The following is a 26,878-nucleotide window of genomic DNA, read 5'->3' on the forward strand; positions in this document are numbered from 1 at the left end:
GGTTGTTGCCATGGGCGATTTCAACTTCCCTAAAATTGATTGGATCCTCCTTAGTTCAAAGAGTTTGGATGGAGCACTTTTTGTCAGGTGCATCCAGAAAGGGTTCCTGATGCAATATGTAGATAGGCCGACTACAGGGGAGGCCAAATCAGATTTGGCGCTTGGCAACAAACGAGATCAGGTGTCAGACCTATCTGTGGGAGAGCATTTCAGTAATAACGATCACAATTCTTATAGTCATGGAGAGGGGGATAGGAGCAGATGTAGAGAAAGTATTAACTGGGGGGAGGAGGAATTACGCTGTTATTAGGCAGTTAAGGAGTGCTTAAATTGAAACAGATGGTCTCAGGCAAATGCACGACAAACGTTTCTCGTTGATTTTTGTGCTCCTGTCCACACAGCGGAAACAAAAAGTGACATAGTGGCTCAGTGGTTAGCACTGCTGCCTCACAGCACTAGCCTTAGGTGACTGTGTGGAGTTTGCACATGCTCCCCACATCTGCGTGGGTTTCCTCCAATATTCCAAAAGATATGCAGGTCAGGTGAATTGGCCATGCTAAATTGCCCAGTGTTAGGAGCATTAGTCAGGGTAAATGTAGGGAAGGGAGTCTCGGTGGGTTACTCTTCAAATGGTCAGTGTGGACTTGTTGGGACAAAGGACTGTTTTCACACTGTAGGGAATCTAAACAAAACGTGGAGACTACTTAGGGAGCACCTGCTGATAGTGCTCAATAGATCTGTCCCACTGAGACAAGGAAGGGATGGTAGGGTGAAGGAACCCTGGGTGACAAAGGATGTGGAACACTGGTGAAGAGAAAGAAGGAAGCTTACTGAAGGTTAAGGAGGCAAGGATCAGACAGGGCTCTAGAGGATTAAAGGTATCCAGAAAGGAACTGAAGCATAGACTTAGGAGAGATAAAAGGAGGCATGATAAAGCTTTAGCATATAAGATTAAGGAAAACCCTAAGGCATTCTATGCTTGTAAAGAAAAAAGACGATGGCTAGAGTGAGGGGAGGCCTGATCAAGGATAGTGGAGGGAACTTGTGCCTGGAATCAGAGAAGATAGGGGAGGTCCTTAATGAATAGTTTACTTCAATACTCACTACTGAGACGGACCTTGACGTTTCTGAAGACAGCATGAAATAGGCTGATATTCATGAACAGATTGATGTTAAGAAGGAGGATGTGAAAATTTTGGGCCAGACAGGATATACCCAAGGTTACTACAGGAAGCTAGGGAAGAGATTGCTGCCCTTTGGCAATGATCTTTGCATCCTCACCTGTCCATTCGAGGGTGGTAAATATTATTTCCTAGTTCAAGAAAGGGAACAGAGATAATACTGGGACCTGCCATGACAAAGGCCTCCAAGCGCTCCATTTCTTCCTCTCATAGAACATAGAACAATACAGCACAGAACAGGCCCTTCGGCCCACGATGTTGTGCCGAACTTCTATCCTAGATTAAGCACCCATCCATGTACCTATCCAAATGCCGCTTAAAGGTCGCCAATGAATCTGACTCTACCACTCCCACGGGCAGCGCATTCCATGCCCCCACCACTCTCTGGGTGAAGAACCCACCCCTGACATCTCCCCTATACCTTCCACCCTTCACCTTAAATTTATGTCCCCTTGTAACACTCTGTTGTACCCGGGGAAAAAGTTTCTGACTGTCTACTCTATCTATTCCTCTGATCATCTTATAAACCTCTATCAAGTCACCCCTCATCCTTCGCCGTTCCAACGAGAAAAGGCCGAGAACTCTCAACCTATCCTCGTACGACCTACTCTCCATTCCAGGCAACATCCTGGTAAATCTTCTCTGCACCCTCTCCAAAGCTTCCACATCTTTCCTAAAGTGAGGCGACCAGAACTGCACACAGTACTCCAAATGTGGCCTAACCAAAGTCCTGTACAGCTGCAACATCACCTCACGACTCTTGAATTCAATCCCTCTGCTAATGAACAATAATACTCCATAGGCCTTCTTACAAACTCTATCCACCTGAAACTCTATCCACCTCTATCCTCTCATGCCATCCCAACCAGTACCCTTCCACTGACACCCTCATCTGCCTGGTCGAACTGGTCCTCACCTTAACAACTTCTCATTCTAATCCTCCCACTTCCTCCAAACCAAAGGGGCACCCACATGGGCCTCAGCTCTGCTTGCCTCCTTGTTGGGTACATGGATAATTCGCAGCTACATTGGCACCATCCCCCACCTTTTCCTCTGCTATATCGATGACTGTATTGGCGCTACCTCATGCTCCCTTGAGGAGGTTGAACAGTTTATCAACATCACCCTCACCCAGACCTCAAATTCACCTAGATCATCTTGGACACCTCCCTCCCACTCCAGGACCTCTCCATCTTCATCTCTGGCAATCAACTAACCACGTACATGTACTAAAAACCCGCGGACTCCCACAGCTAACTGGACGACATATCCTCCTACCGTGCTTCCTGTAAAAATGCCTTATTCCCAATTCCTCCACCTCATGTATTCCAGGATGACCAATTCCATCATAGAAAATCCCAAATAGACGCCTTCTTCAATTTTCCCTCCCAAGTGGTCGACAATGCCCTTCAGTGCATCCCCTCCACTTCCCGCACCTCTGTCATTGAACCCCATCCCTCCCAAGGATGGAACCCCTCTGATTCTCAGCTTCCACCCCACCAACCTCTGTATACATTGCATCAACCTCCACCACTTCCACCACCTACAAACAGATGCCACCACTAGGGATATATTTCTCTCCCCACCCCTATCAGCATTTCAGATAAACCATTCCCTCCGTAACTCTCGTCAGATCCATGCCCCCCCATCAGCCCTCACCCCACTCTCGGCACCTTGCCCTGCAAAACCGGTGCCCACACCTTCCCTCTCTCTTCCATCCAAGGCCCCAAGGGATCCTTCCACATCAGACAGAAACTTACCTGTACCTCCACTGATATTACCTAACATATCCATTGCACCTGATGAAGTCTCCTCTACATCGAGGAGACAGGGCCAACTTGCGGATCGTTTCAGAGAACATCTCTGAGAGACACGCACCAACCAACTCCACCGCCCATGGCTGAACACTTCAACTCCCCCTCCCACTCCCCAAAGGGCATGCAGATCCTGGGCCTCCTCCATCGCCAAACTCTTACCACCAGAAGCTTGGAAGAAGAAAGCCTCATCTTCCACCTTGGGACTCTGCAACCAAACAAGATTAATGTGGATTTCACCAGTTTCCTCATTTCCCCTTCACCCCACCTTATCCCAGTCCCAAGCTTCCAACGTGGCACCGCTCTCTTGACCTGTCTATCTGCACCACCATCCTCTCCGACCTATCACCTTCCCACCCACTTTTTTTAAGATTAGATTACCTACAGTGTGGAAACAGGCCCTTCGGTCCAACAAGTCCACACCGACCCTCCGAAGAGAAACCCACACCCCTATGTTTACCCCTGACTAATCCACCTAACACTACAGGCAATTTAGCATGGCCAATTCAGCAAACCTGCACATCTTTGGACTGTGGGAGGAAACTGGAGCACCCAGAGGAAACCCATGCAGACACAGGGAAAATGTGCAAACTCCCCGCAGACAGTTGCCCGAGGAGGGAATTGAACCCAGTTTCCTGGCGCTGTTAGGCAGCAGGGTTAACCACTGAGCCACTGCACTGCCGCTCATCTACTGATAGCATTCTCAGCTACCTTCCCCCTCACCCCACCCCCAATTTCTCTCTCAGTCCCTGGTCCACAAACCTCATTCTTGATGAAGGGCTTATGCCATAAAAATCGATTTGTCTGCTCCTTGGATGCCACCTGACCTGCTGTGCATTTCCAACAGCACAGTCGCAACTCTAATCCTGGGAATTACAGACCGGTCAATCTTACGTCAGTGGTGGACAAAGTATTGGACAGAATTCCGAGAGACAGGATTTATGATTACTTGGAAAACCATAGTTTAATTAGAGATAGTCAGCATGGCTTTGAGTGGGGCCGTTCATGCCTCACCAATCTTTTGGGTTCTTTGAGGATGTGACAAAATACTAAAGGTAGACCAGTGGATTTGGTACATATGGATTTTAGCAAGTTGTTTAATAGGCTTCCCTGTGGTAGGCTCATTCAGAAAGTAAGGAGGCAGAGGATACAGGGAAATCTGGCTGTCTGGATACAGAATTGGCTGGTCCATAGAAGACAGAGGATGGTGGGAGATTAAATGTATTCAGCCTGGAGCTTGGTGACCAGTGGTGTTCTGCAGGGATCGGTTCTGGGATCTCTGCACTTTATGGTTTTTATAAATGACTTGCATGACGAGGTAGAAAGGGGAGTTATTAAGTTTGCCAATAACACAAAGGTTGGAGGAGTTGTGAATAGTATGGAGGGCTGTTGTAGATTGACAAGAGGCATAGATAGACAGAAACCTTTTCCCCATGGCAGAAACATTTATCATGGGAGGGCATATTTTAAAGTAACTGGAGGACCGTTTAGGGAAGATGTTAGAGGTAGGTCCTTTACAGAGTGGTGGGCACATGCCAGAAGTGGTAGTAGAGTCAGATACATTAGGGTCATTTAAGCAACTCTTGGATAGGCAGTTGGAAGTTAGTACAATGAAGGGCATGTAGTTTGTCTGACCTTACCGAAGGATAGAAGACCAGCACAACATCGAGGGCCAAAGGGCCTGTACTGTTGTATGTTCTACAGTTCCAGACAGATATTCCAAATTATTAAGCTCCCAAGTGCAGAGATGAACTCACCCCCCTACTTTATTCACCTGCCCCTTCTTTGGTTGCAAGATTAATTTAGAAAACCACCCCGAGGGTAGCAACTCCTCTTCCAGACTAAAATGATTTCAAGTTTTAAAAAGGTCCAATTTAGCCAAGCGAACAAACGTATGAGTTTATTACTTATTAAATGAATTAAGTCAGCCCGAAAAATATATGGATCAATCTTTGTGGTTCAAAAGTCACAGCTTATAGCCACTGAAGGAAAAATAAACTGGTTTTATTTAGGATTAAAAATTGTTTTGTTTTTTGCAGAGAAAATAGCCCCTGAACTTGCACTGGTCTGATGGCTCCTGACTAGTTTGCTTACAGGACCAAGCTGTACAGGTACCTAGGAATCGATCACAATTGTTCGCATGCAGATGGCTTTTGTCGATAATTGGTCACTAGTCCATGCCAGCTAATCTCCATTTGCACATTGTCCTTTGCTTCAGCTCATCTGCAAACTACACAACTATTGCCTCAACAATTAGCTATATAAACAGCACTTAATGAATGTCAAGTTACTTGCTTTCCAAAATATGCAGCAATCCTTCAACAATCCCATTTCACTCCACAATCAAAACTACAGAAAAGACAAGTCAGAATTCTTGGCTTTTGCAGGTTGGTAAAAATCTTTGATGTACTTCATTGGTAGTATTCAAATCAAAAGCGCTTTTCCTATTCTGTTTCTTCTGACAGCTTGCTATCTATTTTACTTCAAGCAACATTCTATTCATTTTACTAACAATGCAGGGGCAACTAATTATGGTTTATTAATTGCCAATTTTGCAGCACCTCAAGCCAGGCTGGTACCCATGATCACCTCTGCTCACGACCACTACCGCACCCAGACCAAGGGTTCAACTAGTTTATAATTCTTTTGTACATTACTGGAAGGACATAAAATGTCTGGAAGAGATGGCTTTCCACTGAAGGGGTTGACTAAAGCTCCCCCTTTTTTACCGTTTTGTGTTAGGTATCTCTATTTGAAGTGCCCATGATAGACTGCAGGTGCAGCATTCCATGGATTCCACACAGAAATGCAACAAACAGCACTGAATTTATCTCCACAATAGTTTTTAACAAGAACAACAATTAGGAATCAAGAGTTAGAAATATGTCCATAGTACTTCAAGGATCTGATCCTACTCTGATCCACTGTGCCTGCTTCAATTTTAAAACAGTGACAATCATTCTCAGATTCATTTCCCAGGGCAATCCCTTGACCAGAATCAACCTGCCTGGATTAATTAGCACATAACTGACACTCAACTGCCAAGTTATTGTCTAAGTGATGCATTGTCCACAGTAACACCTCTTCCAAACACAATTTATTTGCTCAGCAATCAATGATGGTTGTGGTTGTTAGCCATCCCAGGTCTAGGACATCTCTGTAGGAGTTTCTCAGGGTAGTGTCCTCAGCTCAAACATCTTCAGCTGCTTCAATCACCTTCCCTCCATTATAACAAGGTCAGAAGGGGGGGACATTCACCAATGATCACACAATGTTCAGTACCATTTGCAACTTCTCAGATACTGAAGCAGTCTACATTCAAATGCAACAAGATCTGGACAATATCTAGGCTTGGGCTGACAGGTGTAAGTAACATTCATGCCACAGAAATGCCAAGCAATGACCATCACTAATAAGAGACATTCAATGGGATTACCATTGATTTCCACGCTCCTCGCCCACCCCCGCCACCCCTCCAAACCAAACTAACAACATCCATGGGGTTACCATTGACCAGAAACTCAACTAAACTCATCACATAGACACAGTGGCAACAACAGCAGGTTAGAGGCTCAGAATAAGGTCACATGTAACTCCTCTCGACTCCTCAAGTTGGGCAATTGTCTACAATTGCCCAAGTCAAGAGTGTAATAAAATGCTTCCCACTTGCCCGAATGCATGCAGCTCCACCACTACTTCAGAAGCTTAACACCATCCAGGACAAGCAGCCTGATCGATTGGCCAAACATCCACTCCCTCCAGCACCGATGCTCTGCAGAAGCAATGTGTACTATCTACAAGATGCACTGCAAAAATTTATGAGATTCTTAGACAGCAACCGCCAAACGCATGACCACTTCTATCTAAAAGAGGAAAGGCATTACCTGCTAGTTCCTCTCTAAGCCACACTCCACCCTGAATTGAAAATATATCACTATTCCTTCACTGTTGCTGTGTAAAATTCCTGGAATTGCCTCCTTGAGGGCACTGTCTACCTTCAGCATAGGGACAGTTGCAATTCAAAAATGGAAACTCACCACCACCTTCTCAAGGGCAACTTGGAAAGGCAATAAATGCTGGCCAGCCAGCAGTACCCACATCCCACAAATGATTAAAAAAAAACCACCCTGTTCTCAATACAGTATAAGTGCTTTTTCTTGTACATTTCAGGACAATTTACAAGATGAAAAGTGTCATTTATCAGCAACACAAGTTCTATACTAGAAATAGTTATCAGATTAAACCTCAAGAATCATGAATACAGCCTTTCAAAATGGATTAGCAAGCAAAAAGTAGTCCAAATTTGGCAATTACACATTATAATGTTATATTCTCACTGAAGTAAAAATAAAACTAATGCACACTCAGCTAATGACAGCTTATCACGCCCCAGCCCCTGACACCAAACCCTTTAAAAAGGGAAGCAGGAAAGTGAGAATGTTTCAGGATTTCAAAAAATCTTTATGTCCTTAAATATATCTAAAATAGACATTTAGATATGTATCCCTTAATTTAAGTCATGAAAATAAATGGTGTTCACTGATAAATCTGAAATCATTTCAAAATCATATTGCTGAATTTGGAATATTCATTAGTTAAAAGCTTTGCACACACCTGAGATAATTCCACCTCTCCAATCCTGAAAATCTCTTCTGTTTGAATAGCGGACATTAGCTGTGACACCGTACAAGGAACTATTTGCTGGGCCCGTGACCTCTGATAGAAGAATGAACAATGTTAATTCAATAGATCTCAAATACGTTTACAGAAACAGAACTGGTTCAATTACAAAAGTATAAAATTTATAGACTGTCTCTGCCCACAAGATAATTATTCTAATGTTTTAAGATATTAAAACTGTATTTCAATTACTGTTTCATCTCTTGTTACAATAATGGATTGATCACAAGGTGGTTCTAAGCTTTTAATTACAATATTACAGGGCTTAGCAATAAATGGCAATGCAAAATGGAAACAGGAATGTGGCCATATCTTGTCCAAATTGCATTCATTTGCACTTAATCATGTTTAAAGTTAAAATGTGTGATGCTGGAAAAGCACAGCTTGTCAGGCAACATTAGAGGATAGTTCACATTTTGAGCACAAGCTCTTCATCAAGATTTTCGATTCTGATCTCTAACATCTGCGGTCCTCATTTTCTCCTACTTAAATCATGATTAGCGAGCATTTTGATTGCAGAGTTGTATTACAGAATAATGTGTACTCTGAGGGCATTAGAACTCTGATATTGCAACAGGTCAGAGTAGCCAAATGGTGCAAAATAAATTAACATTTTTACTGATTGACTTCTGAAAATCCAATAAACAAACTTAAACTGTGACAATAATGCTGGTGTCACCCTGTTTAGCTTTCAGAATGTTTCCATTTAAATAATTTTCAAAGTTTAAAATTTCAAAGTGTAAAAGTAGACTGCACTTATCACTTTCCCAAAGCCTCCTACACTTACTGGACACAGCAATTACCGTTCTTCAATAAAATCAAGGAAGCATTTACAAACTGGTAGAGATTTATAAATTTCTAGCATTTTTTGATCAGGTGAACCAGCTCAAAACAGATTGCAAATATAGATATAAAAATACAGCGCACTGCAAATTTACCACTGGTAGTTTAAACAAGACCAATACCAATTTTTATGTTCTGGGTAAAAGAATATGCACTTGACACCCAATTTTATATTGCATCCCACAAGCAGAACTAAAGTGCTAAGTGCTACAGAAAATGAAGTAGTCCAATCTGAAACTCAAGTCCTAAATAGAAACAAGGGAAACTACAAAGGTATGAGGGGTGAATTAGCTACAATAGATTGAGTAGTTTTGAGTAAAAAGGCATGGCAATAATAGGCAATTGCTAATATGCAAGGAAAAGAAATGCATAAGTTACAACATCGCTTTTGTGTGAAAAGTCATATTAGGAAAATCAAGCCAGCCACGGCCAACAAAATAAATTAAAGATAGCATTAGATCCAGAGAAGGGTCATAAAAAGTTGTTTGAGAAAATAGCAAGCCTGAGGACTGAGAGCAGGCTAGAATTCAGCAAAGGAAAATCAAGAGGTTAATCAAGTGGGGACAAATAGAGCACAAGAGTAAATGTTCAACTAACATAAAAGCAGACTATGCTTTTATAAAGTAGGTTTTTCCAAAAAGATATATAGACGGAATTTTAATAAAAAACAGCAAAGCACTAACAGAATTATATTAGTTGGATCTTCACAGAAGACAAGAAAATAGCTTTCCAGAGATGTCTAGTGGGGAGGAAGAATTGTAAGAAATTACGATTGGCATAAAAAATGTGGAAATTAATAGAATTCAAAATTCAGAGAGGGCCAGATAATGTACATCTTAGGGTACTAAATGAGGTGGCCATGGAAATAGCAGGTCTTCCAAAATTCAATAGATTTTGGAACAGTCCTAACAGACTGAAGAGTGGCAGATGTAGCCTCATTATTTTAAAGAGGAGGAAGGGAAAAACCAGAATAACAGACAGGTTAGCCCATCAGTAGTAGGGAAAATGCTGGCATCAATCACAAAGAATGAAGAATGAAAAATACCAACAAGATTACACAAAGTCAAAACAGGTATATAATACCATGTAAGTAATCTAATCTAATCTAAAAGGAGGGAGATCCAGTGGATGAGGTGGATTTGATTTTCAGATAACTTTTGAGAACGTCATGTGAGAAGTGATTCAGTCAACTGTTTCATTGGAGTTTTAAAATAAAAAGGGACACGGGAAAGGGTAAGGAGCAGGAACAACACGGTCCAACTCAACCATGGTGACCAGATATCCTAACTTAATCTAGTCCCATTTGCCAGCACTTGGCCCATACACCCTTCCTATTCGTAGATCCATCCAGATACCTTTTAAGTGTTGTAACTGTACCAACCTCCACCACTTCCTCTAGAAGCTCATTCCATACACACACTACCCTCAGTGTGAAAACGTTGCCCTTAGGTCCTTTTTAAATTTCCCTCCCTCCCCTGAAACTGATGCCCTCTGGATCTGGACTCCCCCACCCCAGGGAAAAGATCTTGTCTATTTCCCCTACCCATGCCTCTTACGATTTTATAAATCTTTATAATATCACCCTTCAGCTTCAGACGTTCCAGAGAAAACAATCATAGTCTATTCAGCCTCTGCGTATAGCTCAAGTCTTCAACCAAAATTCTGACTGGTCCAGACAGACTGAATGCAGAGATGTTGGTTCCCTAGATGGGGGTCCCAGAACAGGATATTACAGTCTAAGGATACAGGGTGACCATTTCCAACTGATATCAGGAAACATTTCTTCACCCAAATGGCAATGCCCTGCAGAATTCTCTCAGAAGGCTGTGGCGATTTGGTCACTGGAAGTATTTAAGAAATAAATAGATTTCTAGAGGCTAAAAGGTGTCAAGGGGTATACGAAGAAAGTAAGAGTACCAGACTAAGGGTTTAGTCAGGTTCATTGAATGATAGATAGTACTCAGCAGGTCAAATGGTCTACTCCTGCTCTCATTTTCTATCTTTTAAATACTGTACTTACCGTTTTTCTGTCACTTTGGCTGCCTCCAGCTGGTGAGCCAAACCCACCAGGTGACTGCAAGTAGCCCCCAGCTCCGGCACCAGTATCTCCAAAACCTCCATAACCTCCACTAAAAGAACCTAGAAAATAGTATTGGAGGTCAGTTCCAGCATCAAACCAAAGCTACATTTACAACTTTATAAACTACAGTTTTCATCTACTTCTAATGAGTATTTCAGAGAAAGCGATGACTGTCGACGCTGGAGAGTCAGAGTTGATAACATAACACCAGGTTATAATCCAACAGGTTTAATTGGAAGCACTAGCTTTCAGAGCACCACTCCATCACAACCACCTGATGAAGGAGCAGCGCTCCAAAAGCTAGTGCTTCCAATTAAACCTGTTGGACTATACCCTGGTGTTGAGAGATTTTTAACTTTGTACACTCCAGTCCAACACCAGCATCTCCAAATCTTGATAACACATGGCATCAAAGAAGGGGTATGTCTGAAACGTCAACTCTCTTGCTTATCAGATGCTGTCTGACCTGATGTACTTTTTCCAGTGCCACATTTTAACAATTTTAAAGTCCATTCCCCAAAGGGCTAAAGAGACAGAAAATACCACAGGCAAAAAAATTCCGATCACACATTCAGTTACATAATAATAGTATATATTTTACAACATACTACTTCTAAAATTACATTTATTTTTCCTAACAAAAGAACAGGTCAGTTAAGGAATGAATATTACAGCTAGAGTATTTATAAACATAGCGAGGCCTCAATGCCTTCTTCTACTCTCCCTGCCCATCTGTATACCGACACACCCTCCGGCTTCATAAACTTCCTTCCTCCCCTCCCCAAAATGCACTTTCGGTTTATTGCAATCCGTTAAAACCGCGGAATAGAGTGGGGATTGAAAACGCATGAGAACTGGAGAGCTAGCAGCTGCAGGCAAGCCTCCATCTTCCGAGGGCCCGGCCTGCAGAACCGTCCTTGCAAGCCGCGGCTTTTCCCCGGCCACCTTCTGCACGGAAAAGTGAAGGCACAAATGGACAAACTCTCAGCTACTCTCTCACCCGGATTATTCCACATCGTCCCTTCCCGCGACCGTTTAATGGACGAAAGCTCAGACCGGACAAAGCGCGCCAAACAGGTCGCGTGCAGCAGCCGACCACTCACAGGCCTAGAAATTCAAATTCCTCGCCTAACCGTTGCCAGGGAGTCCGGCTCGTGTCGAGGGTTTTCCCCACCCCCTTCTTCACCTGACCCGTGATTGGTGTGTAATGGTGAAGCTCTGACGGTCGCTGCCATTTTTGTTACTGTCACAGCTCTTGCTCAGTTCCTGCTTCTTTTCCATGAGTCTCGTCTGAAGTGTAAGTTCATACTTTATGACACATATGGCGAAAGTGAGGACTGCAGATCAGAGTCGTGAGTGTGCTGTTGGAAAAGCACAGCAGGTGAGGCAGCATCCGAGGAGCAGGGGAGCCAGCGCTTCAGGCCAAAGTCCTTCATCAGGATGCACAGTGTGCTGAACAATTTAAAAATATAGCATTTGGTTGACACAAACAGCTGGTGCTGTGATGCAATGGTACAAAAACAAATTCGAATTCGGCTAATCAGTTTTAATTATGTACCAGAGACAACTCCATTCCAATTTTAATTTTACTGTGTGGGAAGACATCAAACCAATGAAATGATCTGATGTTTTGGGGTATAAAACCAGACATTTTGAACAGTTAGGGGGAGAACAGCAAAAAGCACCTACAAGTAAAGACTGCCAGCAGAGTAGCTCTCTGAAAGGAACCTGTCCATAAGAAATTTGTGCAGCAGAAGACCAAAACTGAGCTAGAGAAACCTACAGAGAAAGTATGACATCTGAAAACGATAACTAGGTTTGAAAGTGATTTGCCGTAAATTTAAGAGGGAATTTATCGGACCAGTATTGTAGAGTAGAAGGTAAAAGATAGATTTAGGAGAAAGGAGTTGAAAATAGTGGTTCAAATGTTCTCTGTTGGACTTAAAAAGTTGTTAGTTTCTTTAGTGAAATCTGAGATAGTTCTTTGCCTCTCGAAATTTAACAGATTACGGCGCTAGGTGAGCTTCTCTGTGTGTCGGGTTTAAATTAGCAGAAGCGTTTACCCTGTGTTGTAACACAGAGTACTGACAAAGTAATCATTAAAATTTTTTGTATACACAAACCAAAATCAAATACTGCTAATTGAAAATCCAAATTTCAAAATAAATGACATTAAAAGATGTATTTTACACACTGTACATCACAACACGTGCACTGGGAGGCCAAACTTCAAGCTAGCATTAATACATTAATAGAGGCGTGTGAAAAATTGACCTTATTTGAAAGGGAAAAGATCCACTATCAATCTGCTCCCAATGCACCTTTATTGACTATCACAATCCAAAGCAGTACTTGAAAGGTTAAGACCTCTCAAATTGCCACAACTCCAGTTTGGTTGGTCTTAGCCTCGGGATTCCCTTCAATCGGTGAGGATATTGTATTTCTCCAGGGAGGTTTGAGGTCGTCCTTAAAGCGTTTCCTCCTGGTATCATTTTCATGATAATGCTTGGAGTAGAGAGCTTGTTTTGGAACAGGTACACAAATAATGTGGCAAAACAGACCTGTGGATGCTGGAGATCTGAATCAAAATCAGAAATTGCTCACAAATCTCAGCAGATCTGCCTTCATCTATGGGAAGAGAACAACGTTAACATCTAGGGCAGCAAGATAGCTCATTGGTTGGAACTGCTGCCCCACAGTGCCAGAGACCCGGGCTCTATTCCTCCCTCAGATGAATGTCTGTGTACAGTTTGCAGATTCTCCCCAAGTCTGTGTGGGTGTGCTCCAGTTTCCTCCCACAGTCAAAAGATTGGTGGTTAGGTGGATTGGCCATGCTATTTGCTCATAGTGGCCAGGAATGTGTAGGCTGTTTAGGTTGACCATGGGAAATGCAGGTTATAGGGTAGGAAGGTGGGTCTGGGTGGGCTGCCCTTCGCAGAGTCAGTGTGAACTTGATAGGCAAAATGGCCTGCTTTCACATTGTAGGGATTCTATGATTTGAGTGTGATGACTTTTCATCGTAACTATAGCAGCTAAGGAAAAACTAGTATTCATGCAGAAAATGAGATTGAAGGTAGAGATGAAGGGAGATGTGAGCGGTTAGGTGGAGATGGAAGCCAGTGAGAGAGGGAGAAATATAAAGGGGTTGTAAATGAGGAGATTGTGGATGGCAGACCAGGACAGAAGAGAAGCTGAATGAGTGATAATGAGGCTTATGGGTAGCAGAAAATGGGTAGTCTGTGCTGAAAGCAAATCATGTAATGTGATAATAGACCTGCCAGTGGGTTGCCTGTGCTAAAAGCAACCCATGCCATAATAGGACTGGGTGTGGGAGTATGTCAACAACATAGATGGATGGAATCAGATTGTAAATTTATTGAGGAAATGAGGACTGCAGATGCTGGAGATCAGAGCTGAAAAATGTGTTGCTGGAAAAGCGCAGCAGGTCAGGCAGTATCCAAGGAGCAGGAGAATCGACGTTTCGGGCATCAGCCCTTCTTCAGGAATGAGGAGGGTGTGCCAAGCAGGCTAAGATAAAAGGTAAGGAGGAGGGACTTTGGGGAGGGGTGTTGTGAATGCAATAGTGGAAGGAGGTTAAGGTGAGGGTGATAGGCCGGAGAGAGGGTGGGGGCGGAGAGGTCGGGAAGAAGATTGCAGGTCAAGAAGGCGGTGCTGAGTCCGAAGGTTGGGACTGAGATAAGATGGGGGAGGGGAAATGAGGAAGCTGGAGAAATCTGCATTCATCCCTTGTGGTTGGAAGGTTCCTAGACGGAAGATGAGGCGCTCTTCCTCCAGGTGTCATGTTGCCATGGTCTGGCAATGGAAGAGGCCAAGGACCTACATGTCCTTGGCGGAGTGGGAGGGGGAGTTAAAGTGTTCAGCCATGAGGCGGTTTGGGTTGGTTGGTGCAGGTGTCCCAGAGGGTTATGACATTGTGCGTCAGAGGCTGTAGGGTCCCCATACAGAAAATGCGATGCTCACTTTGAGCTTGTGCTAAGGCTCACCCACTCTCTTCCCTCCCACAGCAGGGGTCCCCAGTCCTCACTTACCACCCCACTTATCAGCCTCTGCATCCAAAAGCTTGAAATCCACCATTTCCATCAGCTCCAACAGGATGCCACAACCAGACACATCTTCCTCTTCCCTCCCCTCCTTTGTCAGCAATATGCAGGGGCCTTCCCTCCAGGTCACCTTGGTCCATTTATTTTCCATTCCCAGCAACCCCCCCATATCAACACAGCAATAGTAAAAGGTGAAACACCTCCCCTTCACTTGTCCCTCCTCACCATCCAAGGCCTCAGATATTCCTCCCAAGTGAAGCTGCGAGTTACTTGTACTTCATTCAATCCAGTCTACTATATTCACTGCACACAGTGTGGTCTTCTCTGTACTGTGTGACCGCTTTGCAGAACACCTGCATTCTGTCGGTAAAAATGGCTCCAGTCACCTGCCACTTCACCACACTACTGTGTTCCCATACATCATTGCTGTTACAGGCTTGTTTCACTTCTGTTTGTGACAGCCCTTTGGTTTTCCCCATCAATACCAGCTGTTTCAGTTTTGCCAGGAATGGATCTTTCTGTGTCCAAAGTCTGATATTGTCAACTGAAATTGGAAGTGTGTCCTGAAAATTCAAAGCATTATGGACTTTTCCAGGGGCAGTATCTCCAATGGTGCCAGCTGGAGGTGGCTAAATGCACTTGCATTCGCTATTTGGCCTCCCGGATGGTGTTCCAATTTGTAATTATACACAATTAGTATTAGAGCCCATGACTAAATGTGGCCTGAAGCTATGGATGACACTGCCTTGTCCTCTTTAAGTTGACATCGTAGTGATCTGTTATTATTGCAAATTTCGATCCATAAAGGTATTGATGGAACTTCCTGACTCCAAATATGACCGCCAAACCTTCCTTCTCCATCTGGGTGTATTTATGCTCTACGTTAGCCAAAGTCCTTCGTACATACACTACCGGGCATTTCTCTTGATCTGGGCCATCTATGAAATAGTATGGGGAGGCATTGCATTTCACTACCAATCTCACTTGGGACCATAGTATGCCAACACCGGAGATGATGATAGTTGTTTCTTCACTTTCCTGAAAGCTATGGCTTGCACTTCCCATAATAATGCACCCAGCCTAAGGAAAGACCTAAGCTCCGGTACAGACGTGGTAATCAGGACACATTTGCTTGCCCTCACTTTATTTCCAATCGGTGCAACTCAGTCGTGTTGACTTTGTAGCCCAGGTAGGTCACTTGAACATACTTTTTTCCCTTCTTAGGTGTATGCCCGCCTGGGAGAAACTCTAAGGACTATGTCTAAGTTTTCTAAGTACTCCTATTAGTCTTTTCTGTTATTAGCATGTCATCTAGATAAATGGCAACGTTGGATAGAGTTTGCAAAATGTTCTTCATCATCTGCTGAAAAATTGCACAGACTGATGATACCCCAAATGACAATTTTGTATACAAACCTTTATGGGAATTAAATTTCCAGGGAGAGCTAACCATTTGATTACAAAATTGGCCTGAAGATCGGAGACAGAGTGTGGTTATGGAAGGTGCCACAAGGATTGGTGCTGAGTCCACTGCTTTTTGTCATTTATCTAAATGATTTGGATGTGACTACAGGAGGTATGGTTAATAAGTTTGCAGATGACCCCAAAATTGGTGGTGTATTGGACAGTGAAGAGGCTTATCCTAGAGTATGCAGGACCCATCAGATGGTCCAATGTGCTAAGCATTGCCAGGTGGAGTTTAATTTAGATAAAAGAAGGGTGTTGTATTTTGGTAAGGCAAATCAGGGCATGACTTATACACTTAATGGTAGGGTTCTGGGGAGTATCGCTGAACAAAGAGACCTTGGGGTACAGGTTCGTATTACCTTGAGATTGCAATTTTAGGTAGACAGGGTAGTGAAGAAGGCGTTTGGTATGCTTGCTTTTCTTTGTCAGTGGATTGAGTATAGGAGTTAAGAGGTCATGTTGCAGCTATTCAGGACATTGGTTATGCCACTTTTGGAATATTGTGTTCAATTCTGGTCTGCCTGTTATAGGAAAGATGTTGTTAACATTGAAAGGATTCAGAAAAGATTTACATGGATATTTATGGGGTTGGAGGATTTGAGCCAAAGGGAGAGGCTGAATAGGCTGGGGCTCTTTTCCCTGGAGCATCAGAGGCTGAGGGGTTATAAAATCATGAGGTGCCTGGATAGTGTGAATAGCCCAAGGTCTTTTTACCACGGTAAGAGAGTCCAAAACTGGAGGGCATAGGTTTAAGGTGAGAGGAGCAAGATTTAAATGGGACCTCAGGAGCAACTTTTTCAAACAGGTGGTGGTGCATGAGCAAGATGAGCTACCAGAAGAAGTTGTAGAGGTGGATAAAATTGCAACATTTATAAGTCATCTGGATGGGTATATGGATAGGAAGGGTTCAGAGAGATATGGGCCAAATCTTGGCAAATGGCGCTAGATTAATTTAGGATATCCAGTCAGCATCGGCTGGTTGAACTGAAGGGTCTGTTTCTGTGCTGTACATCTCACTGACTGTATGAAAATGGATAAGAGTTTCAATCCATAATTTGAATTTTTGGAATAACTCAGTAATTTAACAAAGAATCTGCTGTGAATAAGATCTTTGAGAAAGAGAGATTGTGAAGGAAGGTTACATTGACCTCTGCATCCAATAGAACAAAATGCATTGCAACTAAAGTATCTTTGTAAGAAATGCTGACTGCCTCTGTGCGTATTATATGCTGCAGTGCCCTGATGTATTGTTCCATGGAGCCTCATGGATTATGGGTACACATTCATCATTCCTTACATACAACAGATCTACATCTTAGTCTTAACATCAAGGGGAATTTTCAAAAGGAACTACATTAATTTAGGGTTTCTGGTCAGTATGGATGAGTTGAACTGAATCATCTGTTTCCATGCTGTACAACTCTATGACTCAAATTGATGCGTACTTCTGGAAATCGTCATTTAATCGCAATTGCGAGTACACATGGCTCATGTCCAGCTTTGTGAAGGAGAGTGCCCCATTCCTGCTTTGCATTTGAATCCTCATTGTGAGGCATTGGGTATTTATTCAGCTGTGAAAAGCAGTTTACCATTTGTTTAAAATCCCCGCAAAAGTAAACTGATCCATTGAACTTCACAATCGGTATGACCAGTGCTGCCCCTTCCACAAACTGGGCAGGTTTGATGATCCCTTTGCTTTCCACCATTCTCTTTTCCTTCTCTACTTCTGCCCATGAGGCAAATGGCATGGGATCATGCAGAATACTGGAATTGCTTCCTGGTCAACATACAAAGTGACCTTGACCCCTTTGATAGACGCTTGGCCTTCCTGAAAGACTTTCAGTTATTTAATTAGGACTTCACTCAGGCAGCCATTTTCTTTTTGAAAAATGTTGAGCTAAACTAGGTGGAATTCTCTCAACCAATTTCACCCCCTCAGGCTTGGCCCCAAGCCTTTTACAGGCAGTCCCCAGATTACGAACGTGTTCCATTTTTTTCCACTGTTCATAAGCCAAATTTGTGTGTAAGTTGGAACAGATACAGGCTAATCAGTCCACCATTCGTTAGGACAAAACATTGTACATAACTCAGATTTTGAAAAATTTTATTTAAAAATGGGAAGCTGGAGGTAGATTCTTAAATATGGGACGTTCATATGTCAGGCATTCATAACCCAGGGACTTCCTGTACTACAATTAGTGGTAACTGAACTAACTGCGTCTCATACAAGACAGAACTGAAGTTGTAGCCTTAATCTGTAAATATTCCCTGGGATAGGTTCTCAGTTTAGCCAAGGTCTTGTGCCAACCTAAAGGTTGGAGTCCAGAGCTAGTTTTGTTAAAGACTGGTTCTACAATTACTGAAATGGCAGCATCAGTATTGACCTCCACTAAAACCAGATGACCATTTAACCAGACATTTATTTTGATTGGTTCTGATTGCGATGTTGCTAATGTTATGGATCAGGCCAGACCCCCTCAAAACATTTCAAGGAAGTAACCCGGACATAACTTTGCCAATTGTTTTAAGCAGGTGTAACTTGGATATTCCAGGAGTGATGCAGCTGACCTGACCACTTAGTTTTAAACAAAACAGAATTTATTTGCAAGATTACCATTTGAAACACAACCAAAACAGAACAGAATACAGAATAACTTAACCCATCTGAAAACTCAACAGATTATCCCAACTTAATATTGCTGTTCCAAATACTTGCAACAATGCCCATAAACACCCCTTAGCAATTAAGGTAAAATCAAACACAGGATCTTACAGGAGAGAAGTCAGAGAGAGGGAGGGTCAGCATGGACCTGCATCTCTTGGGTCTAGCAGCTTCACAACTGACTGACCTTTGTGAAGGTAGGTCGTGCCTCACAAACCTTATTGAGTTCTTTGAAAAGGTGACCAAACAGGTAGATGAGAGTAAACCAGTTGATGTGGTGTATATGGATTTCAGCAAGGCGTTCGATAAGGTTCCCCACAGTAGGCTATTGTACAAAATGCGGAAGAATGGGATTGTAGCAGATATAGCTGTTTTGATCAATAATCGGCTTGCTGACAGAAGACAGAGGGTGGTGGTTGATGGGAAATGTTCAGCCTGGTGTCCATTTACCAGTGGTGTACTGCAAGGGTCAGTGTTGGGTCCACTGCTGTTCATCATTTTTATAAACGACCTGGATGAGAACGTAGAAGGGTAGGTCAGTAAATTTGCAGACGACACTAAGGTTGGTGGAGTTGTGGATAGTGATGAAGGATGTTGTAGGTTACAGAGAAACATAGATAAGCTGCAGAGCTGGGCTGAGAGGTGGCAAATGGATTTTAATGTGGACAAGTGTGAGGTGATTCACTTTGGTTGGAGTAACCGGAATGCAAAGTACTGGGCTAATGGTAAGATTCTTGGTAGTGTAGATGAGAAGAGCGATCTCGATGTCCAGGTATACAGAACCTTGAAAGTTGCCACCCAGGTTGACAGGGTTGTTAAGGTGGCATACAGTGTTTTAGATTTTATTAATAGAGGGATCGAATTCCGGAACCATGAGATTATGCTACAGCTGTACAAAACTCTGGTGCGGCTGCAATTGGAGTATTGTGTACAGTTCTGGTCACAGCATTATAAGAAGGATGTGGAAGCTTTGGAAAGGGTGCAGAGGAGATTTACTAGGATGTTGCCTGGTATGGAGGGAAGGTCTTACGAGGAAAGGCTGAGGGACTTGAGGCTGTTTTCGTTAGAGAAGGTTGAGAGGTGACTTAATAGAGACATATAAGATAATCAGAGGGTTAGACAGGGTGGACGGGAAGAGCTTTTTTCCAAGTATGATGACAGTAAGCACAAGGGGGCATAGCTTTAAATTGAGGGGTGATAGATATAGGACAGATGTCAGAGGTAGTTTCTTTACTCAGAGAGTAGTAAGGGTAAGGAATGCTTTGCATGCAACGGTAGTAGATTCGCCAACTTTAAGTACATTTAAGTCATCATTGGACAAGCATATGGACGTACATGGAATCGTGTAGGTTAGATGGGCTTCAGATTGGTGTAACAGGTCGGTGCAACATCGAGGGCCGAAGGGCCTGTACTGCGCTGTAATGTTCTATGTTCTATATGACTACTTTCAGTGAACAGCCAGACTGCTAAAAAAAACAAATTAAACCAGCTCATCTGGTTTAATTGTTGCTTGTCATCTGAGTGTGTGGCTACTAAGGAAAGCTGGTCATGTCGTTTCGTGGCTAGCTGGTGTTCATGGATGCGGATCATTAGCTGTCTTCCTGTTTGTCCTTTGTAGTGTTTTGTGCAGTCCTTGCATGGGATTTTGTACACTACATTGGTTTTGCTCATGTTGGGTATTGGGTCCTTCGTCCTGGTGAGTTGTTGTCTTAGAGTGGCTGTTGGTTTGTGTGCTGTTATGAGTCTTAGTAGTCGCAGTAGTCTGGCTGTCAGTTCAGAAATGTTTTTGATGTATGGTAGTGTGGCTAGTCCTTTGGATTGTGGCATGTCCTCATTCCGTTGTCTTTCCCTTAGGCATCTGTTGATGAAATTGCGGGGGTATCCGTTTTTGGCGAGTACATTGTATAGGTGTTCTTCTTCCTCTTTTTGCAGTTCTGCTGTGCTGCAGTGTGTTGTGGCCCTTTTGAACAGTGTCTTGATGCAACTTCTTTTGTGTGTTGGGGTGGTTGCTTTCGTAAAAACGACCAGCTATCCTTAGTAGCCACACACTCAGATGACAAGCAACATGAGTTCAACTGGGGCAACACTACGATTATAGGACAAGCCAAACAGAGAACAGCCAGGGAATTCCTAGAGGCATGGCATTCATCCACAGATTCAATCAATAAGCACATCGACCTGGACCCAATATACCGGTCACTGCAGCGGACAGCTGGAACTGACAACCGGAAGCGGCAGATACAAATCACTATAAATGCTGGAGGAAACATCACAGAAGCGCTTCACAGGAGGCTCCCAAGCACTGAGGATGTCACCTAGACAGGGGATGAAATGTCTGCAACACAAATTCCCAGCTCGGCGAACAGAACCACAACAATGAGCACCCAAGCTACAAATCTTCTCACAAACTTTTAAGAGTGTATGGGTCTGTAGGAGTGTGTATGTGTGTGCACGTGTGTGAGCATTGGGGTCACCTGTAGTGTGACATGAACTCAAGGTCCCGTTTGAGTCCATCCTCATGGTCACCGAACTTGGCTATCAGCCTCTGCCTAACCACTTTGCATTGTTGCCTGTCCTGAAGTCTGCCTTAGAGGATGGTCACCCGAAGGTCCGAGGCCGAATGTCCCAGACCGCTGAAGTGTTCCCTGACTGAGAGGTAACACTCCTGATTTATTTGGAAGCACTAGCTTTCGAAGTGCTGCTTCTTCATCAGGTGGTTGTGAAGCAGAACATAGAATTTATATATACACACACATATATACATGACACTGTAATCTTTTGCTATAAATTCTGTGTCTTATGGGCCTGCTTCACAACCATCTGATGAAGGAGCAACACTCCGAAAGCTAGTGCTTCCAAATAAACCTGTTTGACAATAACCTGGTGTTATGTTATTTTTAACTTTGTCCACCCCAGTCCAATACCAGCTCCTCCAAATCATGACCTTTTAATTATGCAAGCAGACCAAACAGACACTCTTAATCTCATCAGAAGTAGCAGCCAGCACTTAGTACGTATTTTGACCTGTTTTGAGTCTCCCTGGACAGAAGCCCTTCAAATCTTTGTGTGCTATATATAAAACAGTGTAACACCATAGTAATCGAATTTTAATATATGTAAGAACTGTATTTAGGGATTCTATTGCTGCCTCAAACTTGTGCTGTTGCAGTTGCTGAATAAAGGAGGCTATTTTCGCCATTCACTGATTTTGTTCGTTCTTTGATCACGATCCCACAGTAGCCGCAAAGATGTTGGTAGTGCGGGAATCAATAATGGTAGCACCACTGAATATGAACAGACAGTGGTTAGATTGTCTCTTATTAGAGATGGTGCTGGCATTTTTATAGCACAAATGTTATTTGCACTTGTCAGTCCAAGCCTGGATATTGTCCAGATGCTATTGCATTTGAACATGGACTATTTCAGTATCTGAGAAGGTGCACATGGTGCTGAACATTGTGCAATCATTGGCATACATCCCCACTTCTGACCTGTTCCTGTCACCTTTTCCAGTTGAGCATTCCAGATTTCAGAACTCAAAAAGGGAATGTTTCCTTGTTTCCCCCTAGAAAGGGAGATTCTTTTCTATAAACTCAAAACCTCTTGAAAATCTCCAATGGTCTGAGAAAAATAGATCCAACTTTTCAAATAATTCCTCAGAACTGATATCCCTCTTCCCTGATTGCTGTTTATTTTTTTCACGACAGTTTAATTTTTTTTCAGAAGTGTGTTGCATAGAATTATGCAGAATGTACCTCCGGTTCCTCTCTCCTTGACCAAGCTCTCTCCTTGAGCTATAATCTCCTTTCGTGGCTCAGTATCATATTCCATTTCACAATCTGTGAGACACCTTGGGACATTTAGTTACATTATAGAGTGCTACATTAGTATATGTTTCTGTTGTTGTTGATCAATGTTTTCTAAATTTCAACCACTATCTCTTTGCTTTTACAAAATACATCTCAATTTAAAAACTTGAATAAGTGACATTTTCAATATTTGTGTTCAAAGACATCAAGGTCTTTGCGGAGCAATATTTCACAGAACTGCTCTACTTGTAGTGGACTACCTTTCCATCGCAACTGGTTGGGTAAGAAATATGGCAAAGTGAAATGACCTGATAATCTCTGTCCATGACATTGTTGAAGATTTGATTTGATCAGGGCACTAGGGATAAGTCCTATGCTTCACTTCAAAATTATTCCATGGGGTATTTTAGACCTATCCTAGCACACAGATGGAGTTTTGATTTAACACCTCACCTGAACTATGGCACTTCTGTCAGTACTACATGGAGCATCACCCTTTGTGCTTAACTGTCAGGGCTGGGATTTGAACTTATAACTTTCTTTTAAAGAAGCAAGTCTGTGACCACCGAGCTACAGTTGTGCTCTAGCAGTAAAGCTTTGAGTGGCAATGCAGCATGTAATCAGTGGAAAACAACCTGGGCAACAAGCTAGATTAATTTCTGCTGGCATAAGGAGAAATGTGAAGGGAAATGAGGTTTAACAAGGTATATCTGACTTTTGGAACAGGAGTTTGGTTATCATTCAAAGTTCTTTCATTTAGGCCATAATAAAACTTTAAACTCTGGAACTTTGGCCATTAATTCAATTGAGTGATTAGTAACAGTGCACACACTGCTCTAGTAACAATGATACTTCTGGGCTTTCTTCTCTTTGTTACTAACTGTGGGATCATTTTCAGCCAAGGAGGTACGGTCTGATTAGTTTTATATTACTTAATTCAATTGGAGATGAAAATGTCATGTGCGTGGTTAACTACTGAACTGTCTGTTTGATCATGGTACAATGATCAGCCTCTGTTTAAGCTTCATGAATGATGTTGTATGAAACTAAGTTGCTATTGTGACTGAGGCCAGAACAGTGAGCAATATATATTTACCATTATATTTTTGCTTTTACATTAAATGCCTTGATTTATAATTGCAAGTATACCCACATACATACGCACATAATTGAGTTACCGTATTGCAAGTTCAAAGGTCATCATTATTCACATTTGAGCAAATCAGCTACTGCCAGAGAGCTTTAATGTTGTGTTAAGTCTTGTCCTGGGTGGAATTTTGGATTATTTCAAAAGGCAGGCAATCTCTGAAACACATTTCGTAGCTTGACAAACAGGTTTCCTAAAGCAAGATTAACTACTCAAAATTTGGAAAGTGGTGACAGAAGCAACTCACTGAAACTTAATAAACGGCCCCTTAAGGCCATTGACAAGCTTGTTGTCATCTCATTCAAGAGCTAGATTAGGATTTTCATTTCAAGTGTCACCTTTGATGTACCTTCAGGGTCACACATAGAGGGAAGGTACTGACATACCAGGGAGCTATCTGCCAACAGCAGGACAGAGGTAAAGTGCAACATTGTGGTACATGGACGACAAAACTTGAGTCTGGTACTTATGGGGAGAAGGATGCTACTACCATTCCTCTTTCCTTGACTGTTTCTGAGTGCCTATTCAGTTTACAATACTGGAGAGATAACTATGTGTGAGTCTGTGGTATTTGGAACCAGGTGGATCTCATTGACTACGAGATCCTTGATTGGCATTATTAACCTGGGTCAATCAGGATGCCCTGGCCAACCAGTATAAGCAGGGGATTTGGAATCTCCACCATTGAGGGTACTGACTCTGGGCTGGCGTGAGCATACTATGCCCAAGTTACATTTGCTAGCTAGACATTGTTGCTAAGACTATTGGGAGACAGGTGACACCTTTGTCCCCTTTAATGCCCAAAGCTATTATCCCCATTTTCCCACCCCAGACTATCACATCATCATATTGGGTGGAGTCTAACACAGTCTCCCACATTAATTTTTTCAGAACCTTACCTAATACAATCATTAGCATACAGGTACAGCAAGTGATCAGGAAGAGAAATAGTTGGTGTTTATTACAAGGAAATTGGAATATAATAGGGAAGTCTTACTTCAGCAGTATAAGATCTTAGTCAGATCCCATCTGGAGGATATTTTGTATAGTTTTGGTCTCCTTATTTGTAAAATTATGTAATTGTGTTAGAAGTAGTTAAGAGAAGGTTCACTCAACTCCTTTCTGGAATGAGGGGCTTATTTTATGAAGAAAGGTGAACTGTTTGTGCCTATATTCATTGGCGATTAGAAGAAAGAGAGATGATCTTACTAAAACATAAAAGATCCTAAAGGGACTCAATAGAGTGGATAGCAGGAGAATGTTTCCTCTTCTGGGGGATATTAGACTGAAGGCTAAAGTTAAAACTAGGAGGGCTTTCTTTTAAGACAATCATGAACAAGGCCGGACTTGTCCCGACTGCCCTGCCTCCTATAGAATCTGACCCCTACCCCCCAGCCCTCCCAAAACTCACAGCAACCCACCACCCACTGCCACAACTAACTCAACTGATCTGTGAGATTGCACCCCACTAGCCAGGTCAGTCCAGACCCGGCCCCACTCTGCAAGAGGTTGCCACTCCTCAGAAAGTCCCATGGATCAGGAATTGAAAAGGATTTGGTTAAAAGAACTTCTCCGCCTTTTAAAGATGACATTAGTTTCACTTTAATTGGAAAATGTTTAAATATGCAAACTGTGACAAAATGTGTAGATTAGGTCTGTTTTGTAGCTGCTGCATAGACCATGGGATGAGAAAGCATAAAGTGCATTTTAATCTGGTGGAATTGTTTGTCTTTGGGTCTTAAGGCACGGTGGTGGTATTCCAATGTTTGGTGCAGATGGTGTGGGCTAGTACCACCTGCCTTAGACTGGTGTCATAACATGTCTGAACAGGGGTGTCATAACATATCTGAACAGATTAATTAAAAATATCTAAATGTTTGTTTTTGCCAGGTCACTTTTGGCACATCACAGATCTTCACTGGGACCCTGATTATAAAGTGACAATGAACCCAAACACTGTGTGTCCTTCATCTTCGAAACCTGTACTAAACCCAGGGAAGTGGGGCAGCTACCTATGTGACTCCAATTGGGACCTCATCAATCTGACACTTCATAAAATGAAAACCTTTCACCCTAAGCCAGACTTCATTCTTTGGACTGGGTAAGTGTTTGGAACTTGCAGTGAAAATCAAAAGATAGCAAATAGATTGCAAAATAAACCAATTAAGATTGTCCTAATAGGGACCAAAGGTTGCTGTTTTGTATAGGGAGAAGAATAGTTTAAGTTTCTATCATGATAATGCCAGCTATGGGTCACATGATCAGTAATAAACATAGTCATACAGCACGGAAACAGATCCTTCGGTCCAACCATTCCGTGCCGAACATATTCCCCAACTGAACTAGTCCCACCTACCTGTTCCTGGCCCATATTCCTCCAAACCTTTCCTATTCATGTATCTATTCAAATGTCTTAAACATTGCAATTGTACCCATATCCACCATTTTCTCAGGAAATTCATTCCACAGAATCACAGATACATATGGAGAGAGAGAGAGGGAGAGAGAGAGAGAGAGAGATCACATCTGTACATGGACTGAGACAGAGAGAGCGAGCTTCAGATGCACAGTCACAGAGATCACAGATACATACAAGGACTGAAAGACAGAGAGAATCATAGATGTATAGAGAGATAGAGAATCACAGATTCACAGTCATAAAGGAGAGACATGAAAGGGACAGAAAGTACCCATAGTAAAAAACAGTTAACTAGACTATCAGACTTTGATAAACAATTAACATTCATGTTAGCTCTTTGATTGTTTCAGAAGACATGGTTAGGGTTTCTTTAACCCATGATATATTTTCCCAGCAAATAAAGATCATCAGAATTGGGGCAGATGTAAACCACTCAGCACCATCTGTCTCATCTTCTCCTTTAGTTCCCACATTATCTCTTAATCCATCTCCATCTTCAGCATTCCCAATGACTGAGTGTCTATAGCTCCCTAGTTTAAAGGTTTACCATCCTCTGAAATTTCACTTCGCCTCTATCCTACAGCTGTCCCCTTATTCAGAGATAATGGCCCCTGGTTCGAGACTCCTGAACTGGGTAAATATCCCTCTCTTCTATCATGAAGGGACTGTAGTTGATGGATCAAATGTTTATAACATTGCTGAAAAAATTCTTGTA

At 42.6% G+C, this 26,878-nt stretch overlaps 2 protein-coding genes across 4 annotated transcripts in view; one reads left to right on the plus strand and one right to left on the minus strand.

Moving 5' to 3' along the window:
- Window positions 1-11,754, minus strand: part of rpa2 (replication protein A2) — a 35,456-nt gene extending 23,702 nt beyond the window's left edge. Inside the window, exons 1-3 of the mRNA XM_072548072.1 lie at window positions 11,599-11,754; window positions 10,539-10,657; window positions 7,610-7,711 (exon numbers count right to left, since the gene is read on the minus strand). Coding sequence (XP_072404173.1) covers window positions 7,610-7,711; window positions 10,539-10,657; window positions 11,599-11,614 — 237 coding nt within the window. The 5' untranslated portion in view covers window positions 11,615-11,754. The remainder of the gene's footprint in view (window positions 1-7,609; window positions 7,712-10,538; window positions 10,658-11,598) is intronic.
- A 1-nt stretch (window position 11,755) lies between these two features.
- LOC140453416 (acid sphingomyelinase-like phosphodiesterase 3b) overlaps window positions 11,756-26,878 on the plus strand; it is a 67,166-nt gene continuing 52,043 nt past the window's right edge. For 2 of the 3 annotated variants that reach the window (XM_072548069.1, XM_072548067.1), the window contains exons 1-2: window positions 11,813-11,979; window positions 25,635-25,845. In XM_072548069.1, the coding sequence (XP_072404170.1) occupies window positions 25,688-25,845 (158 nt within the window). In that variant the 5' untranslated portion in view covers window positions 11,813-11,979; window positions 25,635-25,687. Of the gene's footprint in view, window positions 11,980-25,634; window positions 25,846-26,878 lie in introns of all 3 variants that reach the window. The other variant, XM_072548068.1, reaches the window with a different exon arrangement.

The sequence above is a fragment of the Chiloscyllium punctatum genome, chromosome 27 (genome assembly GCF_047496795.1).
Source record: "Chiloscyllium punctatum isolate Juve2018m chromosome 27, sChiPun1.3, whole genome shotgun sequence".
In the NCBI taxonomy this organism is placed as follows: Eukaryota; Metazoa; Chordata; class Chondrichthyes; order Orectolobiformes; family Hemiscylliidae; genus Chiloscyllium; species Chiloscyllium punctatum.